The 20,704-nt window shown below is 41.2% G+C and overlaps 2 protein-coding genes across 4 annotated transcripts in view; one reads left to right on the top strand and one right to left on the bottom strand.

Annotated features, from left to right (window-relative positions):
• LOC147322119 (phosphatidate phosphatase LPIN2-like) overlaps positions 1-8,559 on the top strand; it is an 18,564-nt gene extending 10,005 nt beyond the window's left edge. For 2 of the 3 annotated variants that reach the window (XM_086306503.1, XM_086306502.1), the window contains exons 6-20: positions 147-270; positions 343-817; positions 1,426-1,525; positions 1,667-1,854; positions 2,446-2,539; positions 2,633-2,702; positions 2,784-2,867; positions 3,181-3,260; positions 3,713-3,932; positions 4,497-4,645; positions 5,615-5,701; positions 5,787-5,939; positions 6,426-6,540; positions 6,666-6,769; positions 6,871-8,559. In XM_086306503.1, the coding sequence (XP_086162629.1) occupies positions 147-270; positions 343-817; positions 1,426-1,525; positions 1,667-1,854; positions 2,446-2,539; positions 2,633-2,702; positions 2,784-2,867; positions 3,181-3,260; positions 3,713-3,932; positions 4,497-4,645; positions 5,615-5,701; positions 5,787-5,939; positions 6,426-6,540; positions 6,666-6,769; positions 6,871-7,015 (2,188 nt within the window). In that variant the 3' untranslated portion in view covers positions 7,016-8,559. The remainder of the gene's footprint in view (positions 1-146; positions 271-342; positions 818-1,425; positions 1,526-1,666; positions 1,855-2,445; positions 2,540-2,632; positions 2,703-2,783; positions 2,868-3,180; positions 3,261-3,712; positions 3,933-4,496; positions 4,646-5,614; positions 5,702-5,786; positions 5,940-6,425; positions 6,541-6,665; positions 6,770-6,870) is intronic. The other variant, XM_086306504.1, reaches the window with a different exon arrangement.
• On the bottom strand, positions 7,343-20,704 carry emilin2b (elastin microfibril interfacer 2b). Its single transcript, XM_086306500.1, has 9 exons — positions 20,486-20,704; positions 20,207-20,332; positions 19,415-19,596; positions 17,571-19,286; positions 10,256-10,465; positions 10,125-10,178; positions 9,994-10,044; positions 9,797-9,913; positions 7,343-9,255 (listed from the first exon to the last, which is right to left on the bottom strand). Exons 1-9 carry the CDS (start codon positions 20,608-20,610, stop codon positions 8,924-8,926), a joined length of 2,913 nt encoding a protein of 970 aa, XP_086162626.1. The 5' UTR covers positions 20,611-20,704; the 3' UTR covers positions 7,343-8,923.

The raw sequence follows: 20,704 nt of genomic DNA, 5'->3' as shown, positions 1-20,704 counted from the left end.
TATGGCCTTTTCTGTTTCGTCCATTCAGAAGTTTACAGAGTTCCTACAAGCAGAAAGATCAAACACTTACACATTAAATCAGACTGGGCTGAATAAAACAAATTATTCCTACAGCATCATTAGAGCTTTTATTTTTCTTATATCAGGGAGGTGCCTGAGCCCATGTCACCGAAGAGTGACTCGGAGCTGATGGTGAAGCCGTCAGAGAGCATGCTCAGGACTGAGTCGCACATGCAGTGGACCTGGGGGGAATTTCCAGAATCTACCAGGGTAAGAGTCTAAAACTTGGACTAGTGCTAGTTCATATCATTCAGAATTCTAAAAGCTATTTATTGTGTTCAGGTCAACAAAAAGGAAAAATGGGAGCCAAAGACTTTGACCATCACTCCCTCAGAGAACACACACTTCAGGGTTATTTTGAGCTCTGAAGCCATGGAGGAAGAGTCCAGAGGAGGACGGGGAACAACAGATCCCGTTTGCAGTATTGTAAAACCTGAGCCCCGAACCATCAAACCTGATGAATGTAGCTGCAAAGCGCAGCCCCCTGCTGCTTCATCACATGGTGCAAACAATACAGAACCCAAGCCAGACCTTTCAAGTTTGATATCGAGCAGCTTTACACCAGAGCCCTGCCCAAGCAATGCTGATCTCAGTGCAAAAAATGCAAGCAAGGCCAGGTGGACATCTTCATCTCCCAGCCGCCAGGACAGCAGCTCGACTGCCAGCGCAGGTAGTAACCAGACCGGAGACTCTGCAGCTGTTTGTCCTGATCCAAGTGCCAATTCAAAAGCCACCGACTCACCCATCAAGAGAAGGGGTAACACTTTTACCTTAATCTGAAAATGTCATATATACTAAAGGAATTTGTTTAAACCTACAGATTTAATATAGAAAAGTTTAAACAAATCATTAGCAGGAGAAAGCTTTCCTGCAATTTCTGATGCAGAAGCATGTCTTCTTAGAAGTGTGGGAGAATTGTTTAGATGAGGAGGAGGGAGGCTTTGAATCTTTCATTTCATTTTATTACAAAGAGAGGTCCTCCCTTACTTGGTCCCCCCTGGCACAGTATAATATTAATCACAAGGATAAGAAAAGACTACAAAAAGAGACCCAGCAGTTCCCTGTTTTTGAGAGAAGAGCTACTAATAAACTGTTAAATCGGTCCCTGAAAATGTAAAGCAAATATCATAAGAAACAATCCATAAAAATAAGTCCAAGATGAGAAAAAGTTGAGAATTTTTCAGAGACACTCTTTCTGACTTGAACCCATTCAGAGTATGTGAATGCTGACAGGAAGGATGTGGTTTCTGTTCCGGCCTGAGTTCATACTCTGTCTGGGGCTGCATTTTGTACGCGAAAGTGAAGTGAAAAAAAAAAAAGTCAGCAATTTCAAAGAAGTCAACCCTTTGTTTTCATTTCACAAAGTTGTGAGGAAGAGGAGCCAACATCAGGGACCAGAAGATATTTACCTGGAAGACCTCACCGCACTCGAGCCTGACGTTGCTGCCCGGTACTTCCCAAAAAGGTACATACCTGGAAACCCTTTCAGCTACCCTGTTCTGTCCTGCACCCTTAGACATGGTGAAATAAACACTGTATACTTTTGAAACACAAATATGAAAACTACTTTCTGATTTTAGTGTCTAAACCTGCACTCTTGTTTCAGTGAGTCAGAACAGGTCAATAAACACTGGGTGGAGACAGGACAACGCTCTGGATCCCAGTCACCCCAGTCAGTGGGGAGTGCAGCAGCAGACAGTGGCACTGAGTGTCTGTCTGACTCTGCTGGAGACCTGCCTGATGTCACACTGTCACTGTGTGGAGGCGTCGGTGAGAACTCGGAGATCTCTAAAGGTAGCTGTAGCTTTCCCTCCCTGGAAGTCTGACTCTGACACCTTGTGCTTGTGCCCTCTGGATTACGTGCTGGATCTCTGCCAGTGTGTCATTTTCACTTTGGGGAGGTTGAAGGCAGGCAAATCTGGTGTGTAGGGCAGGCCAGCACCCAATGACATGCACCGTCACTCTAAATGTTGTCAAGATGTTACAGTAGAACTCCTCTAGCAGGAATAACCGTCTCACCCTGAAGGACAAAGTCATTGTACGCAACCGTGAATGTCGAAAAACAGCGAGCATGCTCCTGGTTGCACTTGTTACCTGTTGACCTGCCTTTAGCCTCTTGAGCTAAAAATTGAAGGTTTATAGCCAAGGACACATGTTTAACACAGAAGTTTATGTTTGAGGAAAATGCAGATGTGCAAGAGGTCAAACTTTAATTTTCCATATCAGTTATTAAACTTGTGCGAAACAAATAAAGCTTTGAATTATTTTGAAAAGAAAAGCAGGGTATATATGTTTTTCACTTACAGCTCCTCTGCAATATTAGTTTGCAGTATGGGTTGGCATCTTTATTTTTAGTGTGGCTCACGATGCTCTCTTTTCTTCCAGAAAAATTCATGGAGCACATCATAACCTACAATGACTTTGCAGAGAATCCAGCAATTATTGATAATCCTAATTTGGTGGTCAGAATTGCAAACAGGTGAGTCCTCCTGCTAACCAACAGGTGCACTGTTTCATCAATGTTTTTTATAATCTTTGGAACATCCAGGTGTTATACCTCCTTATATTTCAGGTATTATAACTGGACACTGGCAGCACCATTGATACTCAGTATGCAAGCTTTCCAGAAGAACCTGCCAAAGGTATCCTTTAGTGTAAAGTCTTAAGATTTATCTGCTTACATCTGCACACTTATACATATGCTTCTGTTGTTTGACTGACAGGCTACAGAGGAGGCCTGGGTGAAGGAGAAAATGCCAAAAAAGTCGGGACGCTGGTGGTTCTGGAGAAAGAGCAGCGTGAAGCAGGTGTGTTTCTATGAAATTAATAACTTCTTACTTTTTATGTAACACTCCTATTTTCGAGTGTAGCGGGCAGTAATCAGTAGCTTTGAATTGTAAATGACGTGAGTTAGATGAGAAACAGGTTACCTAAATGCATCAGTAACCATTACATCACTCACTGCTTTGCATCATTATGTAAAGACTCTTCACTACCTTATGAAACAAACTTTTACTGCACATTGGTTTTTTATTTTATTTCTATACCTACAATAAGATAAATTTAACAACATTTCTTCCTCTTTTTTTTTTAATTTTTTAATTTTTAATTTTTTTTTAGTTATCATCAGAGACCAAGTTAGAGAGACAGGAGTCTCTGACCACAGAGAGCCCTTCCCTCCACCAGGCCCCAGAAACACAGTGAGTCAGCAACAAAGCTCTGGCTTCCTCACAACACTACAGTCACACATCAGGACGAGCAGTGTTGGGTAAACATGTCCCACAGAGGGTGGATTAGCATGTTAGTCAGCATGCAGTGCTGTCATTACATAACTCTAAATCAGTACGAGTCCAGGAACCAAACAAAAAACAGTTTAAACATTAGTTTGAACTAGCAGATTCTATCTTTAACTATTGTAGAAATCATTGAAAGTGCTTTCAGTTTCAGTGTAAACTGTGTCAAGGGCAAATGAATACTTTAAGTAAATGAATTAGCAGGTCTGCTGCCCTCTTTTGACTATAAATGATGCTGCAAGGTGGAGTTTCGTTCCCTGAAAGATATTTGATATAGCATAAATATGTCACTGAATTGTCCTGCTATTGTGCCTATTTTGACGTTTCTTCACAATGACTTAACTCTTTTCTGGGCCAAGGCCCATTTTCTCTACTCTTGACACCATTTGCTGGTCTTCTTCAGGCTGTACTCTCCTCTACAGGCAGAAAGCTTCAGAGTGGTCCAGCGATGATGAGACTAAAGAGCTGAATGCTGCGGCTCCTGCTTTAACACCTACTGAGCGCGCGCAGACGGAAAATCAAGCACCACAACCGTGTCACTCTTACAAGAAATCCCTCCGCCTTTCGTCCGATCAGATAGTAAGACCTCGCACCGCTGAGTGATTAACTGGGAAAAACTACAAGCAGACTCATTTGAGTTGTTTAATTTCTGTTTCTGTGAAGTGCAGAGAAAAGCCCTAGATTAGATATTTTATTTATTTTGTTTACAAAACATCCCATCATTGACTCAATGCAGCTTTGAGCTACAGAACAGAGTTTTCTATGTTTATGCAAACTGTAGTAAAATCTTATCAAGATGATTTGTAAAATGTTAGAACACAAGCACAGGCATTCATGCAGAAAGTGACAGAGATAGCACACACATATATAAACATGCTGATAAGTGAGAATGTGAACAATAAGGGGGGGAGCCTTAAATTACATTTAAGTTTATGGTCTCTATTAGGTAAATGAAATGCTAAGATTTAGTGGCCACAATAGCAGGATGTTAAATGAACAAATGTATTATATCCAGCATTCTTATCAAGCTCAGTTACTCATGTAGTGGAAGGTATCTTATATTGCAAGTAATACTTCACTTTCACACTTTTTGGTGTAGTATTTGTGTTTAAAAGAAAACTTTAATCATTGTGTCTCTTACAGGCCAGCCTGAAGTTAAGAGAGGGGCCAAATGATATGACCTTTAGCATAACCACTCAGTACCAGGGAACGTGTCGCTGTGCAGGGACCATCTACCTGTGGAACTGGGACGACAAGGTCATCATTTCTGACATCGATGGGACCATCACCAAGTATGGGGAATAAGTATACTGAAATAAATACTTTGTATTGTCTTTATTTCATGAGATTTCAGAGTGTTTTGAGTCTTATATGCTTTACGGCATATAGTAGAGTGCACAGGGCAAAATATTTATCAGCAACGGCATGCTAAGAGGGTACTAATTTGCCTTTCTGCACAGTCAGAACTGCAGTTTCTCTGCTCAGACTTTAGAGGTCAATAGACAAGCCTGTGGAGTTCATATTGCTAAGCACAAACCTTGTCACTTGGACCAGTAAAAGACATGGAGGCAAGAGTTCTGTTTATTTGGTGCTATAGATGCATAAATGCTAAAAACAGGCCATTTTAGCCCATTATGAGGTGGTTGCTATGCATCAGGGTGACACCATTATATATGATATAGATGAGAACCTCCAGGGGCCAAAGATGTACCTGTGTGCCAAGTTTGGAGGAGTTTGTGGACAAACAAACAGATTTTGTGTATCATTGTAGTATTTAAACACTTTCCTAACATGCTTGTCTCAATCTCTAGTTTAATATCTAAATAAAGAAGTTCATTTAGTGCCAGTTAGTGTAAAATAGATGATAAAATTGTGTTTTCTTTACCTATTTAATTTGTTGTTGATCAATCGCTACTCTCTCAGCGTGCAGTGTCATCAGGCTCACTACACTTTTGTGACTTGTGGTCTTTTAAATACAGTCTGAAGTAATAAGCACTATTTTAACCAATTTTAAAGGTGAATATGCTCTCTGAGCTTTAATGTCTCATTTTAATTAATCACAGATGTTTTACTTGTATTGGCATTTAAATTTTTTATACTTGAGTGTACAGGTTGGAGTGTTATGATGGTAAACTTCTCTAATTTGTTTTGTTTGATAATACGCAGCATCCAGTCATCAAATATGGATCTGCAGTATCTATTCCACTCATCATTTTTATGCTCAGCTCTGTTATAGTATTTTACATCTACTTTCCCCACAGATCAGATGTGTTTGGTCAGATTCTACCTCAGCTTGGTAAAGACTGGACCCACCAGGGAATTGCTAAGCTTTACCACTCAGTGCATGAGTAAGAAACAGTAACAGTTTCCATGACTACACTCTGTTAGGCCACAAAGACGTCAACAAGTAACATGAACATCTTTCCACTGCAGGAATGGCTACAAGTTCCTGTACTGCTCGGCTCGAGCCATCGGCATGGCTGACATGACTCGAGGGTATTTGCACTGGGTGAACGACAGAGGGACTCTGCTGCCTCAGGGACCCCTCCTCCTCTCCCCAAGCAGCCTCTTCTCAGCCTTCCACAGGTAAGAAAATAATAACCTTCCTTGTCTTATGTACTGCTTGTTCCAGTCAACAGCGCTATTTGAATAGCTGAGAATGAATACATGATTTAAGATGCACAAATAAATGTTTGTGCTTCCCAAGAGAATAACAGTGACTATAAAACAGAGTTATAGAGGAAGCCTTTTATCACAATGCAAATTACAATCATTTTGCTTTTTCTTTTCCTTTAATGAAATGTTATTTTAGCTCCAGTCACACGTTCTCACACTGTGGAGCAGCTGATGACCAGAAACTTGAAAAAACAAAACCTGCAAATATTATCTTTAGCCTGCATCATTAAAATGAAAAGTTTAACTCCTGTCGGTGTCGTGCATTGTGGCTGCTCATTAGATGATTCAGTCATTCAGTGAGTTTGAAAGTCATGAAAAATGAGCTCAGTTAAAAGAAGGACACTCCAGCAGCAGAAGGACTGAGGTTGATTCTTTAATTCTTTCTTTTCTTGTTAGAGAAATCATTGAAAAGAAGCCTGAGAAGTTCAAAATCGAATGCCTCACAGACATCAAGAACTTGTTCTTCCCAAACACACACCCCTTCTATGCTGCCTTTGGAAACAGAGAAAGCGTGAGTTTCTCAATTTTGTCCCTGTGCTGTTAGTACTTTTGAGGTTTTTCTCTTTGAGATCTGACTGAATTCTTATGATAAATGAATGAAATTATACTTTTTCTCATTTTGCTTTTGTATACAAGGATGTGTTTGCCTATAAGAAAGTGGGCGTTCCTGCGTGCCGAATATTCACAGTGAATCCCAAGGGGGAGCTGATCCTCGAACAAGCCAAAGGCAATAAAACATCGTAAGTAGGCGACCCATCCCTGGAGTCAGTTTGTGTCTGCCAGCTGTTTCTCTCAGACAGACGGTCATTGTTTTCACTGCTGCTGTCTTGTTTTTTGGCAGATACAGCCGGTTGAGTGAGCTGGTGGAACATGTTTTCCCTCTGCGGAGTACACAACACAACGCAACCTTCAGCTGCCCAGAGTTCAGCTCCTTCTCTTACTGGAGAGAGCCCATCGCTGAGGTGTGCCTCGAGGAGCTGCTTTAACTTGGACTACCAGACCCCCGAACACTTTAACTCTGGTTATTTTGTTGACTCTGCAAAGGCTTAATGCCAGTTACGTTCACATGTCCGAGAGCTTTGTAGACCACTAAGACAGTTTGGAGTATTGATTCACTCCATATTGCAAATATAGTTCCTTCATGCGCCTCGTTATTTAAACTTCACAGAAAAAAAACTTTATCTGAAGGCTTTTGCAAAGTTTTCCTTACAGGAGCAGAAGTTTCTTAAGGACTTGTATAGACAGTGGAGCTATAACAGTTGGTGTGATCAGGTTGTGCGACATACGAAGCGTGATCACAAAGTCCTGTTTTAAAAAAACTGCACCTTATCTAAATTTGGACAATTTCCCATTCAAGGTCGTCTCCTTGTGCACCTCTGGTCTACTTCCAGCACTGCTGCAGTTTTATTTCACACTTTTTTTGACTATTTACACTTTTGTGTTTTACAAGTTTAACCAAAACTTCGGTGTTGATGGTCGTCAGTGGTGTAAGAGCTCGGTGTCTGGGTACGAGACTTTTTTTTTTTTTCTCCCCACGTTGTTATTGTATTTTGTACCTTGATTTTCTTTCCTCGGGATCAGACTGTCACTGTGGACTGAAGCACGGTTGTGTGCTGGCACGCAGCAGATTTTAGCTAAACCAACACAACCGATTCTGACCATATTGCAAGTTTTTCCTGAGAATGAAAATTTTACGTTAAAGATTTAGTATTTTTGACAAACTGGAGCACATTTAGGGCACATTGAAGGCACACGTACAAATGAAAAGGACAGTGTTGTGAAACCATCAGCAATGCTGGAAGTAGTTTAGCAAACCCAAGAAGACTACATATGAAGGGAAATCACAAATGTAAACTGGGTATGATTTGAATATTTTGTACGGGTGAGTCATGGAGTTATATTTGCAAATTTTAGTGGTGTATGCAGAACGGCTGCGTAAGCATCCTTTTGCCGCCTTATTTTATTTATAACAATCTTATTTAATGTGTAGTTTTAAAAAGCTGAAGGATTTTGCATTAATATGCTAAGAAGAAAATTGTGAAATGATTTGCTTGGGGTTTAACTGTATTACTGTGATTTTAAAAAATGCTGCTACTAGAAAATCATTTTATTATTTTCACTTCATTTTTAATTTTTTACTGATGTTTTGGCAGACGTTACTGTCAGTAAAATTTGTTGCACTCTTTCTATGAAAGTAATACACTTTGTGTGAAGAGAACACAGTAATTTTTTTTTTTATTTAAAGTTTTAAGGTAATTTTCCATTTAGAGTAAGGAAAGTTTCTGCTGCTTTGAGTTCTTTTCTGTAGATCGCTGTGATTACTTTGTGTTGATGTAACAGCGCGAGCACAAAGAATGACCAAATTTCTGATGAATACATGATACAAAAGCAGAAATGTAATTTTTTTAAGGTGTCAAAATGCAGATTTGCTGTACATAACTAATGCATAGTAGTATATTTAAAGTATGTATAGGACTGAAACAGTTAAAACATGTTGGATGATGCATTAATAAAAGAGACTTTATTTAAAGGATGATCGAGACTTATTTTATACATTTAGCATGTGTGTCTCTGTTACCTCAAAGTCGTGGGGGATGCTAAGAGTAGGGGGGAAAAAAAGTAACTTAGTGGTTTACTTGATTACTCTGTGAATGTGAGGAAACTTCCACTGCTACACACTAGCATGCTCAAGCAAATATTTGAGAACTATGTTAAAATTTTACAATAAAAATGCAGTGTAAACTATATATTAATACTCATGAAGTGAAATCATCTCAGTTATTTGGAGATCAAATTATATTATAGCTATAACATCACAATGAGCTCGAGTATGTCATCAGTAATGTGCACCACACTTCACTCTAAGGTGTCGGTTGTCTCTGAAAGCAGAGGAACTACCGCTTTGATGTGCTGGGGTAGAGAAGCGCAGCGCTGAAAGATGACACGACCTCAGATGAGGCTGAGACAGCGAGCTTTCCAGCTTTTAAGACGAGTCGTACTTGGTCTCCTCGCCTCAGTGAAAGAATCAGGCTCGCTGATGTTGAACTGGTGCAGTTACAGAGTTCGTGTGAATGCAGAGCTGTGACACCAGACATGAAACCAGCAGAGTTCAGCCTCTGGATGCTGCGACTAGACACAAATAGGACTGCGTCAACCTTCTCTCCTTGCTCGGGTGTCAGCACAGCGGTCACCAGATAACGGCCATCCATCGGAGCTGTGAAGATGCCTGAGAACACATAACGATGCAGTTAGTTGAGATTCTTACCAAACACAGTGGCACAAACTGCAATATTTATGCAACTATTTAATCGATTTGGTTTACATTTTGTAAAGTTACTGAGCTCCAGAGGATTCAGACTAATAATCTTGGCTTTTCCTGTAGCAAGATTATTTTCAGCAACTTCCAGCCCAGTTTCATTTCATAATAATAACTTTTTTGACTTGCTTCTTACCTCAAAGTGTGTTTAACACTAGAACTACATTAAAAAGTTATCAAAGAGCCAACACACTTGGCTCAACACTGCTTTGCCACAAGCAGTTGCTGTGCATCACGACCACTGTATGTGCTGCAACAATAGCTAATTGAGAATTAAACTGGGAATTTTAATCTAGTCTAATTATTTAAAGTGTCTCCGGTGCAATTGGGTCATTTATAGTTTGAGCTTAAACAATTTATCAATGAAAAATTGAAATCAACAAACAAAAAAAACAACAACTGATTTATAAATGCAGAGGAAAATGTGGGGTAAGACTAAAATAACAGATACCTGTCTGAGGGTCGTAATGTCCACCATCATTGACCAGCACCTCGTTGAATCGGATGATACCGACAACTCCTTGAAACGGTGGAAGAGTCAGACCAGCTGAGAATGACACTTTCTCCCCTGAATACAGGAAAGGAAACATCACAGGCTGCCAAACATGACGATAGCAGAGGCAGGAATTTGAATAATCAAAGTCTGACCTGAAGCCATGACACGTTTCAGAGGAGGGGGTCTGAGAGGCATGCTCACATCTGTTGATCAAATAAAAACAGCTTCATTCACTCTTCCTGTGCTCGGCTGTAATGCAGGACATTTAAAAAGGAACACTTACCTGAGCTCACATGAGTTCTGGTCTGGAGGATGTCGGTGGGTTTTTGTGGGGATGCTACGAAATAAAACAAAAACATAAGTTGCGCGAAACAATGTTGTGTACTGCATGTACGGTTGTGGTTGTGTCTCCACCTGGAGCTCCAGCAAAACCCTGAACAGCCATCATGATCCCATCTGTTCCTTTGGGCAACTTGGATGAAGTCATCTCTCCGGGGGGTCCCGCCTCTCCGGTTTCCATCACAGGCAGCTCCGAGAGTGAGGTATTCATGGGGCCAGCAAATACCTTGGGCCCTTTACTTGACCCCTGGGGCTGTCTTGTGTCAAACACTCTAACCGGAGCACCTGAATAGAATAGATATGGAGTGAGGGTTGGGAAAAGGCTAAAGGTCGGTGAAAAACACAAGTCTGGAGGGCAGATGCTTTAAGAGACGATACACAACCAGCTGATTTGTTAAACATCATGCCTATAACTCAGTGGCACATTCTTGCAGTCATCTTTCTAATATTACATTTGATGCTACTTTATCTTAACTCATTCACTGCCATTGACGTCTATAGCCGTCAATTGCAGTGAATGAGTCAATGGGTTTAACTCATTCACTGCCAATGGCTGGCAGTGAATGAGTTAAGAAACACCTTAATTCTTCATGGCACATTTTAAGCAAGGTGCTGGTATCTTTCCTCAGATTTTGGTCCTTGTTAAACATGACAGCACTGAGCAGTTGCTGCAGATTTGCCAGCTGCACATCCATGATGTGAATTTCCTGTTTCAGGACATCCCAAATGTGCTCTGCTGGGTTGACATCTGGTGACTGTAGAGGGCATTTGTGTGCCTAGAACTCCTTGTCATGTTCAAGAAATCGCTTTGGGATTTGATGTTGTTTTATCCTCCTGAAAGCAGACATCAGAAGATGGAAACCGTGTATTCATAAAGGGATGGAGAGGTTCACCATTACACCACCATCACCAACCTGCACTGTAGCTATAAGGCAGGATGGTTCATGCTGTTTATGCAAGGTTATGACCCTAACATCTGAATGCTGCAGCAGAAATGGAGATTCATCAGATCGGAAAACACTGTTCCAGTTTTGTTGAGCCTGTGTCAACTGTAGCTTCAGCTTCCTGTTCTTATCTGACAGAAGTAGCAGCCAGAGTGGTCTTCTGCTTCTGTAGCACATCTGCTTCAAGAATCAATGTCTTGTATATTCAGAGATGCTCTTCTGCATACCTTCGTTGTAATGAGTGGTTATTTGAGTTATTATTTCCTTCCTGTCAGCTTGAAGCACTCTGGCTACTCTCCTCTGACATCAACAAGACACTTTCACCCAGAGAACTGCTGCTAAGTTTTTTCTTTTTCTGACCATTTTCTTTAAGTCTTAGAGAGCAGATCAGCAGTTTCTGAAATATTCAGACGAGCCTGTCTGGCACCTACAACCATCCCATTCAGAGACACATTCTGATGCTGGGTTTGAACTTCAGCAGGCAATCTTCATCATGCCTGCATGCCTAAAAACAATGAGTTGGTCCAGTGTGATTAGATAGTTGGATTGATCAGATAAACAGGTGTTCCTAATAAAGTGTCCAGTGAGTATAGCATGTCTGTGAACAGAAATCTGCTATAATAAGATGATTAACACCTCCTGATATAAAACCGGTTATAATTTTCAGATGGTATAATTTTTATACCATCTAATATAAAAGCTACATCTACTGCTATATGTACATGCACATAAAATACAGAAATGTGACTGATGCATAATAAGCAATCCTGCACACTGATGAAGTGGCAACTTCTGGGCCTAAAAACTAATCCAACACAAAGTGCCAAAACTGCAGTATCTACACTTGAGGCTGACTCCATAAGCAAGTCAATTGCCAAGTTTTTGGTAGGTTTAGAGAACCAATCGTTACTTAGCCTTATGTAGCAAAAGTTGGGATACTTTACGAGGGAAGAAAGTCATGATGGGTGGAATCTGTAGGCTGCAACTGCAAATCATCAGCGTAATTTTTGTAGTACCCCCTCCCAAAGCCACTGAGAACAGCAGTTTCAACTTTGGGCCAAGCAATGCTGTGGTGCTGTGCTGGTGTCAGTTTTTTTTGGAAGCAGTGCTTTTAGATTCCCATGTTAAAATGTCCAACTTTACCACAGAAGGAAATATATTTATAATCTGATACAAAAGAGAGAATGGCTTTGTTATTGCTAATTTTCTTGCTCGTGACAACTGAAGGCAGGGCGTATTTTTGTAAAACGCAACTGCTTAACTATGAGGGTAAAAGTTGCACGATTAAGGGCGTGGGTGCTCTGAGTGGCAGGCCAGTGCTGCCAGCTGTCAGCTACATGTTGTACCAACAAATCTGAGTTATTGAACTGAACCTCTCAACTATATTTCTGGTACTGGTGCTTACTGGAAGAATGCTTAAGTGTTTGAGTGCCTAATGAGAAATGTCTGCACACCTGAAAGAACAGTAGGTGATTCAGAAGAAAGCAAACTTTACAAAAACAATTAAACATGATCCTGCCCACCTGTATTCTTGACAAAGGTCGAACAGGCGAAAGCGTTGCAGTCTGATGAATGTGCCAGTTTTATCTGAAGCAAGAAGACATGCCTGCTGTTTAACTAATTGGTGTGTGTCATCTGGCTTCAGATGAAGCTGATAAAGCATAGCAATACAATTTATGCTGTGCTCTCTAATATCTCTCTCTAATATATCTCTTTTTGCCTATGGGAAGCATGTATATTGTAAATAGAGTTCACAAACCAAAGGGTGAGTACGCCAACCCTTTTTTCGATAGTTGCCAATGGTTGAGTGCAGAGATCAGGAGTTTGGATGGCAGTAAACTTTATATTGAAAGTACACGGTAAGATGCTCCTGGTTGTGCTTCCACCATATGGGTTTCACATTAAGCAACACTAAAGTGTGTTTCCAGCAGTAACGCCTGACAGTCCATAGAAATGTTAAACATTGTTTATTCAGTTTTTTGACTTCCAAGAAACCTGCAGTTGTTTTCATGATTAAAGTACGGCTACTGCTGAACCCTCATTAACAGGCTAGCAGCGAGTGATTATCTGAGCTTGTTATTAAAGAAATTAGCAGAGAAAAAAAGAAAAAAAAAGACTAATACCCCATTATCCATCATTTACCAAAACCACACATCTTGGTGCATTCACTAACCTACAGGTGAGGTGAACCGTTGGTGTTTATCATCTAGTGATCTTTCCAGCTTCAGGCACATTACTCATTATTGTTACTCTTTGGTCTACAACATCTAAGTTGCTCTACCAAAAAGGAAAACCAGCACATAAAAGACATACCAGCAGCATACCAAGATACGGCCACATGTTCAATCGCCACACAGCTTATCCCCTCACCCCGGGGAAAAGGATCGTTCACTGCAGAAGCCAGAGAAATCTGCTTGTTAAACGCAACATGTGCAGAGAGACCAGCCCGTGGCAGTAAAACAGCACAGGGGGTGTGTGTCTGTGAATGTGCACTGTTTCACTGGTCTGTGTTTCTTGGTCTTGTCGCTCCTCGTACAGGGCGAGGTAGATTCTCTGGAGAGTCATGTTTGATCTGAGGGACTGTAAAGCGTTTTCAGACGCAGTGTTACAAGGATAAAAGACGCGAACAAAGGATGTATGCCTGCACACGAAAATGCTTGTCCTGATGAAAGAGATTAGCTGTAAACAAATGCAGCTTGATCTACCATCCACCACAGATTTTCATTCCTCCACCAAAGCAGCATGGGAAATCCTCCCTCTGCTGTTATTCCCTTAACCGCCTGATCCAGGCTTCAACAGCCCCTTGTGTCTCAAGAACTGCCACTTTCCACATTACATACCGCATTGTAATAACTGCAATCTGGTGCATATTGACTTTATGACTCACCAAAAACACATTAAGCTCTTAAGGATATGATTTAGAAATCAATAAATCCAGCCTAAGAATTTCATGCTGAAAGTACCCAAAAAAAAGGTTGTTGCACAACATTTCTGTCGGAAATAATGTCACACCTCCTCCACCAGAACAATGAAGCATACATGAGTAGCCACAGACAGCAGCACACAAACAGTGCGGACTGTGTTTTTCTTGGGGGCTTTTCTACAGGTCCCATCTTGTTTTTGGTTCATGGGGTTATCATATTTGACCGCTGACCAGAGTGTGTGTGCCTTATCTCTAACAGGTCATTAAACTACAAGCACCAACCACAAGCCTTGTCACAATCAGGAAAGCATGCTTTCTAATCTCAAGAGGTTTCCATAATAGAGCTGTACTTTAAGAATCTCAGCTCTCCTTGTCAAAGACATGAAAAGGATGTGTTTTAACGCAAGGGATTATGGGGAAATGGGTATGTTTAAATATGCAGACATACATGGCAATACAGTATATAAGGCAAAAACAGTGTTTGTACAATTCCAACTTTAACATTGAGCTTTAAAGGCTATGTTTGTTATTACCACCTTTAGTCTATTTGATATTGCATGGCGGTTCAAACTGTGTTTTTCTGTGTTCATTATTCCATTAATTTGGAGCAGATCCCCAACACCAAAGGCTGAAATGCAGCGCCAAACCATGACAGCGCATCCACCACGTTTTACAGTGTCTTCTTCTTTTCTGACCGCATCTGTACAAGCTAACAACCACTTGGAATCATCATTCCATAAAACCTGTTGCGACTGATTTTCAGTCCAGTTCTTTGGCATACCTCAGCTCCCGAGTTCACTTCCTTAAGAATGGAAGGATGGCTGTCAGTGGCTTCTTGACAGCCATCCTTCCACTGAGACCATTTCTGATGAGGCTTGAAGGAACAGTATTGGATCAACTTGAATTGGACGGCTAAAAAACCCAAACAAACCTATGTTTTTCTGAAAATGTTGAGGACTGGATTGAAAATGATTGAAAAAGCACCCAATGGCCATCAAAAAAACTCCAGAAAGCCTTGAGAACTATTCCTTAACAACTCTTTAAAAATTACAATCAGGTCTGGTTGATTGGAGGCAAAATAAGAAGAAATGAAGCGGAGCCCAAGACATTTGCACAGCATATTCGGTTAATGAGAGAACGGAGAGGATGGGCACGTGACGCACAGATAAAATGCAGAGCTCTAAAAGGAGCAAACAACGGCTCATAACTGTGAGTTAAATCTCTCCTAAACAAAAACTTATATTTACATTCATTTTTCCTAACATCCAATGAAGCTGCATCGCTTGAGACAACATTTGTAAAGCCAGGTTCGTTAAATAATTACAATCATGCAGTGTTTATATGCGTGATTACTAGCTTGCAGTCTTCAGGGCTTTTGTAAGCTGAATTTAGCAACAATCAAGTCAAAATTATTTTAGTTAAAAACTAAACCCAAGAGTCAACTGTAATAAAAATAAGGGGAAAATTTCCAAAAGGGGAATGCAAAGTTTTTATTTGTAATCACTGTCATATAAACTTATAACTAGAGCAAACACTTACTTTGATCCTTAGTGGCTACTCAGCTTTGAAGAGATAAGAAAAAGTGCAATGGACTCCCTTGAGAAATATGGAGCTCACTGTTGAATGGACAACATCCATGTCATGGTTAGTATGCAGTGAAGAAATGACACATTACAGCTCTTTCTTTTTAAGGTTCACAACTTGTATGACATCATGGTAAACATCTTGACAGATGGCCTGTGGGACCTCAGAGGAGCTCACAGCGTTGTGTGTTTATTTCAACAGGAAATGAGCTCAACCATGTAGTTAAAAATGTGAGAACTCCATAAATGGGATTGACGAGTAAGAAGCAAAAAGAAAGTAACAGCACTGCAAAGACTGCGAGCAGCACTTAATCTGCACACGCTGATGCTCTTGGCTGCGAACGAAAGAGCAGTACCCGAGAGGGCCTTGGTAATCTGTGTGTCTCTATGACAGAGCATTTTCCATGCTCTTCAGATAAGCAGTGCGAGGCAGTACAAGGTAGCTCACAGAGCAAACACAAACTGAGAGCCAAGCACAAAGTGGCCTCTAATGTCTCTTTGAGTGGAAATCATGAACAACATTCCAACTTCCCAATGACATATTACAACACAAACCACGAGGTGGAGTGACAACATTTTCAGTCGTTAGAGACTATTTGGTGAAAAAAATTGAAAATTGGCACGCGAGAGTTGACTATAAATCAGATACAAAACCTCTGGTTTGACTTGAAGTGGACCCAGAACAAGAACTAGTGCTGCTTTATTCCAGATGAACTACATTTATATTCTGGCCAAGAATATTTTTGCTGCATCACCTCCTTGTAAACCGGTAACTTCTGGTCACAGAGGAGAAGTCCCAGCTCGTAAACGTCATGGGCGTGCTTCTAGTTCATAATTGAAACTGTCAGAGTCAGTCAAGTCCAGCTCAGTCTCATAGGTGCCATTAATGAGCAGACTCAGGCAAAAAGTATGCAACATATGCACCAATATGAAAATCTATACTCTCAAACATGTTCACAGCAACAAAGCCAAACAAACCACGCAGCACCAAATATTAAGTGAACAAGATCACCCTGATGTTCTAACTTAATGCAATAAAACCATAACACACTCAAAGATTTAAATGCACACAGGTACAGAGTTTATGGGCAAACACAGATACAAATAAATGCACACTTGGATGCACAAATAAGCCTGGTGAGTAATATTTCTTTATGCCAAAGCATTGCTCAACACAAGTGGGGTCTATTAAATGAACCATGTGTCTTCAATCAGGCCCGCCTGCTTTAACTGAGAACACGGTCAAATGAAAATCCAACTTCCCCTCACTCGCAGACTGAAACACACTCCAGTGGTACAGATTCTCTGGTATACAGTCAGTCCGGAATAAACAAATGAGTTCCAGGTTAGTAATCAAGCTAAAAGGCTGAAATTAAGTGTAGCTGTTTCATTGCCATCTCAGGCTTCGACCACTGAAGTGTCCGTGCATAATTAATAAAATCAACCCTTGTAATGTCCATACATCCTGGGGTCAAAAATGACCCCAGGACAACACATGGGTTAACCCAGAGAATCTGGATGGTTTTCCATTTAAAGCTGTGGCTCAGTCTTTTTGTGGCATGCACCATTTCAGAATAATGATTAAAAAAAGAAATTTGCCCCCACCTTCCACAATTTTCTTTCACTAATAAATAACAACTTGCACATTATTTAAAGGTCAGCATAATAGCAATGGCAAACTGTTACAAATTGAGCCTAATTTCCACATTTCAAAGCTGCTTGCTTGTTCAGTATTTCTACTTTAGGCCAAACTGGATCCAGTAATGTCCAAAAGACTGACTAATGCAAGCATGTAAAACTAGCGATAATGTGGAATCCACTGACTGGTGCAGGGTGTGTTTTTTTGCTGGAGGAATCAAATATTTAAAATAAGAAGAATTGAATCAGTCATACTTTAAGGCAATGAAAAGTGTGTTTGGATTACAGCACAGGCATCTTACCTTCATTACCAGGCTGGAGGTCTCTCTCCATATTTATAATGTGTTTTTCGAGAGTCTCACAGATTCCCCTCAGTCCTCCAATGTCTTGTGCATGAGCTCTTACTGTGCCGTTCAGCTGATTCACACAATTCCACAAACCAGTGACGTGCATGTTCAGCCCCTCTTTGATGCTCTGGAGATTCCTGGAGATAGGATCCAGCTTGCTGCATAAATTCTCCACATTAACAATACGACTGCCCATGTTGGCAATCTCCTTCTCTACATCTTGTGCCTTTTCCTTGCATTGATCGGCCTCGGCTTCCACCTCCCTGCCCAGCTCATCTAGTCGCTCTCTTAGTTTCTGGTGCTGGGCTCTGTGGAGCACCAAAAGATCCCTGGCCTCCTGTTCAGTTTCCATTTTAACCTGATCCCAGCTAGAGTTAAAGCGTTTGAGAGTCTGAGACTGCTGGTTCTCACCGCCTTTAAGGTAGCTTAATTCACCCTTTACATTCTCAATGATATTGCTGTAGTTGAGGAGTTGCCCCTCCAAAGCTGTGATGGCACTTTTCTGGACTATCAGATTAGTCTCCATAGCATCTACAGAGTTTGTGAAACTGTGGAAGTCTTGCTTGAGGTTTTCAACAACAGTTAAATGATCTGTGCACTCTTTTGAGCACTTTTGGTTCAAAAGATCGAGTCTATTCTCCAGAATCTGAACGGAGTCCTTTAGAGTGTTCATGTCTCTCTGCTGAATGTCAGGACTTTCTGGCTCACCACCAGATGGGGAGTTGGAGGTTGTTTTAATCAACAGAGCTGAGAGTCTGTCCTCCATGGAGGACCGTTCATTGTCCATAGTTTCCCTCAGGTCTTTGACAACTTCTTCCCTTTCTTTTCTCAACTTCTCCTCTACAAAGTGGCTCAGTGCAATTAAAGACTTCTCTGTGGTGTTCAAACGAATTTCAAAGTGTTCCAGCTGAGCCAGAACAGAGTCAGATACTTGCTTTTCATTCCCCGGAACAGACAGCTTGGTTTTAAGGTCTTGGATCTCATTGCGGAGGTCAGTTTCCTTTGAATCCATGAGCTCAGCCAGACTGAGGTAGTTGGCTTCCTGTCCTTCACAATGTTCCTGAACTGACAGAATTTTATAATCACAAGAGTTCTTCAAATCTGCCATTTTAATATCCATTCCCTCCATCAGCTCATCTCTCAAGGCGCTGATTTTATCGTCCAGGTAGGCCCGCAGGTCTGCATCATCTATAGAAGGAGCAGAAGAAGCCGTGGACAGAGGGGTCTGGGCATCCATTAATAGACGAATTTGTCCATCATGATGGTTGACGCGACCCAGCAGCTCATCCAAGGTATTGCGCTTGGACTCAAGATCATCTGTGACCTGGTTAATCTTGTTCATGACATCCTCCATTGGTGTTGCGCTGTGGTCAAAAGAGAAGCCTTGTACCTGAATGGTTTCGGTCCCTGCACCCTGTGCACTGGCAGGCTGTCTGACGTTATTCAGCAGTGTAGCCAGCATTTTACTGGCATCCTCCTGGAAATCCACTCTCAGGTTCGAGGACAGGTCTGTCATTCTTGCTTGCATGTCCAGAACCATCTGTGATAGTCGCTGCACTTCCTCCTCCAGGTGTTGGGAGCTTTGAGATTCTCTTTGACCATGTTGTGTTCTGTGACCTGTTTGACCTCCAAATTGCCCCTGCCCTCCCCGCGGATGGTTACTCTGGCCATCTGTTCATGGTTTTGGAATTGGAGCAATAAAATTGAAGAGAGATGGTTAGCAAAGCATTTTAAACTGTTTCATTTTATTTTGTATATTTTAATGCAAGACTTTCTTATGTTACAGACAAGTCTTTCACCATATGGGGCTGGAAAATGTCCAGAGGCAGCAGGAGCTTGAGGCAAACGCTCTGTTTGGACTGGCTTGGTGTCCTTCAACTCCATGCAGTCATGGCCCTGGTACCTCGGGCAGCACCTCCACGCCAGCTCTGTGACAGTCTTGTAGGCAATCTTGTACGTCGGTCTAAAGTGTGTTTGATATCTGGGAACATAAGACTTTAGTATAAAGTAATATTGCAAAAATCTACTAGAAACATATTCAGACAAATAAGATTTCTTGCTATTCTTCTTCTCAGCAATACAAAGTAAACTTGTAGCTAATTAAGACTAGACAAACCCCGGTCTGCTCGTTTCATTAATCATGCAGTTGGCAGGACTCAGAAACAGCAGTTTTCGTGAGTGGAACTGGTGGGAACTGTCACCCATGATTAACTACATGTCACTGGTGTATTGGTTGCTCAATAAACAGTAAAGCAAAACAAAGGGGAAGTCAGAGAAATGCCAGCCCATGTCTGCCTTTCTATGACCAGTGAAGGCTGGATGGGAAATTTTTTCTTGCTAATTCTGATATTTTGCTTACGTTTTGCTTTCTTATTGATTTTTATTTTTTATCAACAGTTAAAAACACCCAAAGAAACAAATAAACCCATTCATAGTATCCCCTGATTGCCTATTGTAAGACAGTAACAAAAGTATTGCTTCATATAACAAAATAAATAGACAAAAAAAAAAAAAAAAAAAAGAAGAAAAAACTGACAAAAGCAAAGAATTTGCCGCCCTCCACCTAATATCCAGCACTTCTGGGAACTTACATCACTTGTTGCGCACAGTTTGGCAGCTCCGGTGGACACGGTAAAACCTCCGGCTGTACGAAGCTCTCAGTGCCTCCCGCTACAGCGCAGCTCACGTTCTTGTGCACAACGTAGGCGCACCAGTTTCTGCACAAAATCACTTGTTAATCACTCCTGGTGTGCAGCAAATGCCCGCGTGCGTATGCACGAACAATTAAATGCAAAGTTACGCACAGAAAAGAAAGAGTACTTCACTGACTTGCAGTCATGAGTTCAATAACTGATGTCCAGTTTACTTACTTGTTTCTTTGTCTCGTTTCGGCGCCAGAATATGCGTTTCCCTGAAACATGCTGTACTGAAAAGGTGAGCCAGTGATGAGAGGGAAAACCATTAACAAATGGATAAGTAGGAGTCCGCGCTTCATGGCTGAGATATTTTAAATCCTGCAGTATCCCTTCAGGTTGTAATCAGTAGTGATGATCTTTGGTTTGGAGATCAGTGAAGGCACTGCGGATTGC

Source organism: Aulonocara sp. 'chitande type north' Nkhata Bay, linkage group LG9, assembly GCF_057382095.1.
Source record: "Aulonocara sp. 'chitande type north' Nkhata Bay isolate Kocher_YH1m ecotype deep benthic linkage group LG9, A_spYH_male_GT1.1, whole genome shotgun sequence".
Classification (NCBI taxonomy): Eukaryota; Metazoa; Chordata; class Actinopteri; order Cichliformes; family Cichlidae; genus Aulonocara; species Aulonocara sp. 'chitande type north' Nkhata Bay.
The sequence above is the reverse complement of the archived record's forward strand: the minus strand, read 5'-3'. Positions and strand labels throughout refer to the sequence as shown.

Bases quoted from the DNA above. Each gene is read 5' to 3' on its own strand.
- emilin2b (XM_086306500.1), bottom strand. From the start codon at position 20,610: ATGAAGCGCGGACTCCTACTTATCCATTTGTTAATGGTTTTCCCTCTC. The intron at 20,333-20,485 runs GTAAGTAAACTG...GATTTTGTGCAG, and splicing joins GAAACGAGACAAAGAAACAA to AAACTGGTGCGCCTACGTTG. The intron at 10,466-17,570 runs GTAAGATGCCTG...TATTCTATTCAG, and splicing joins CCTCCAGCCTGGTAATGAAG to GTGCTCCGGTTAGAGTGTTT.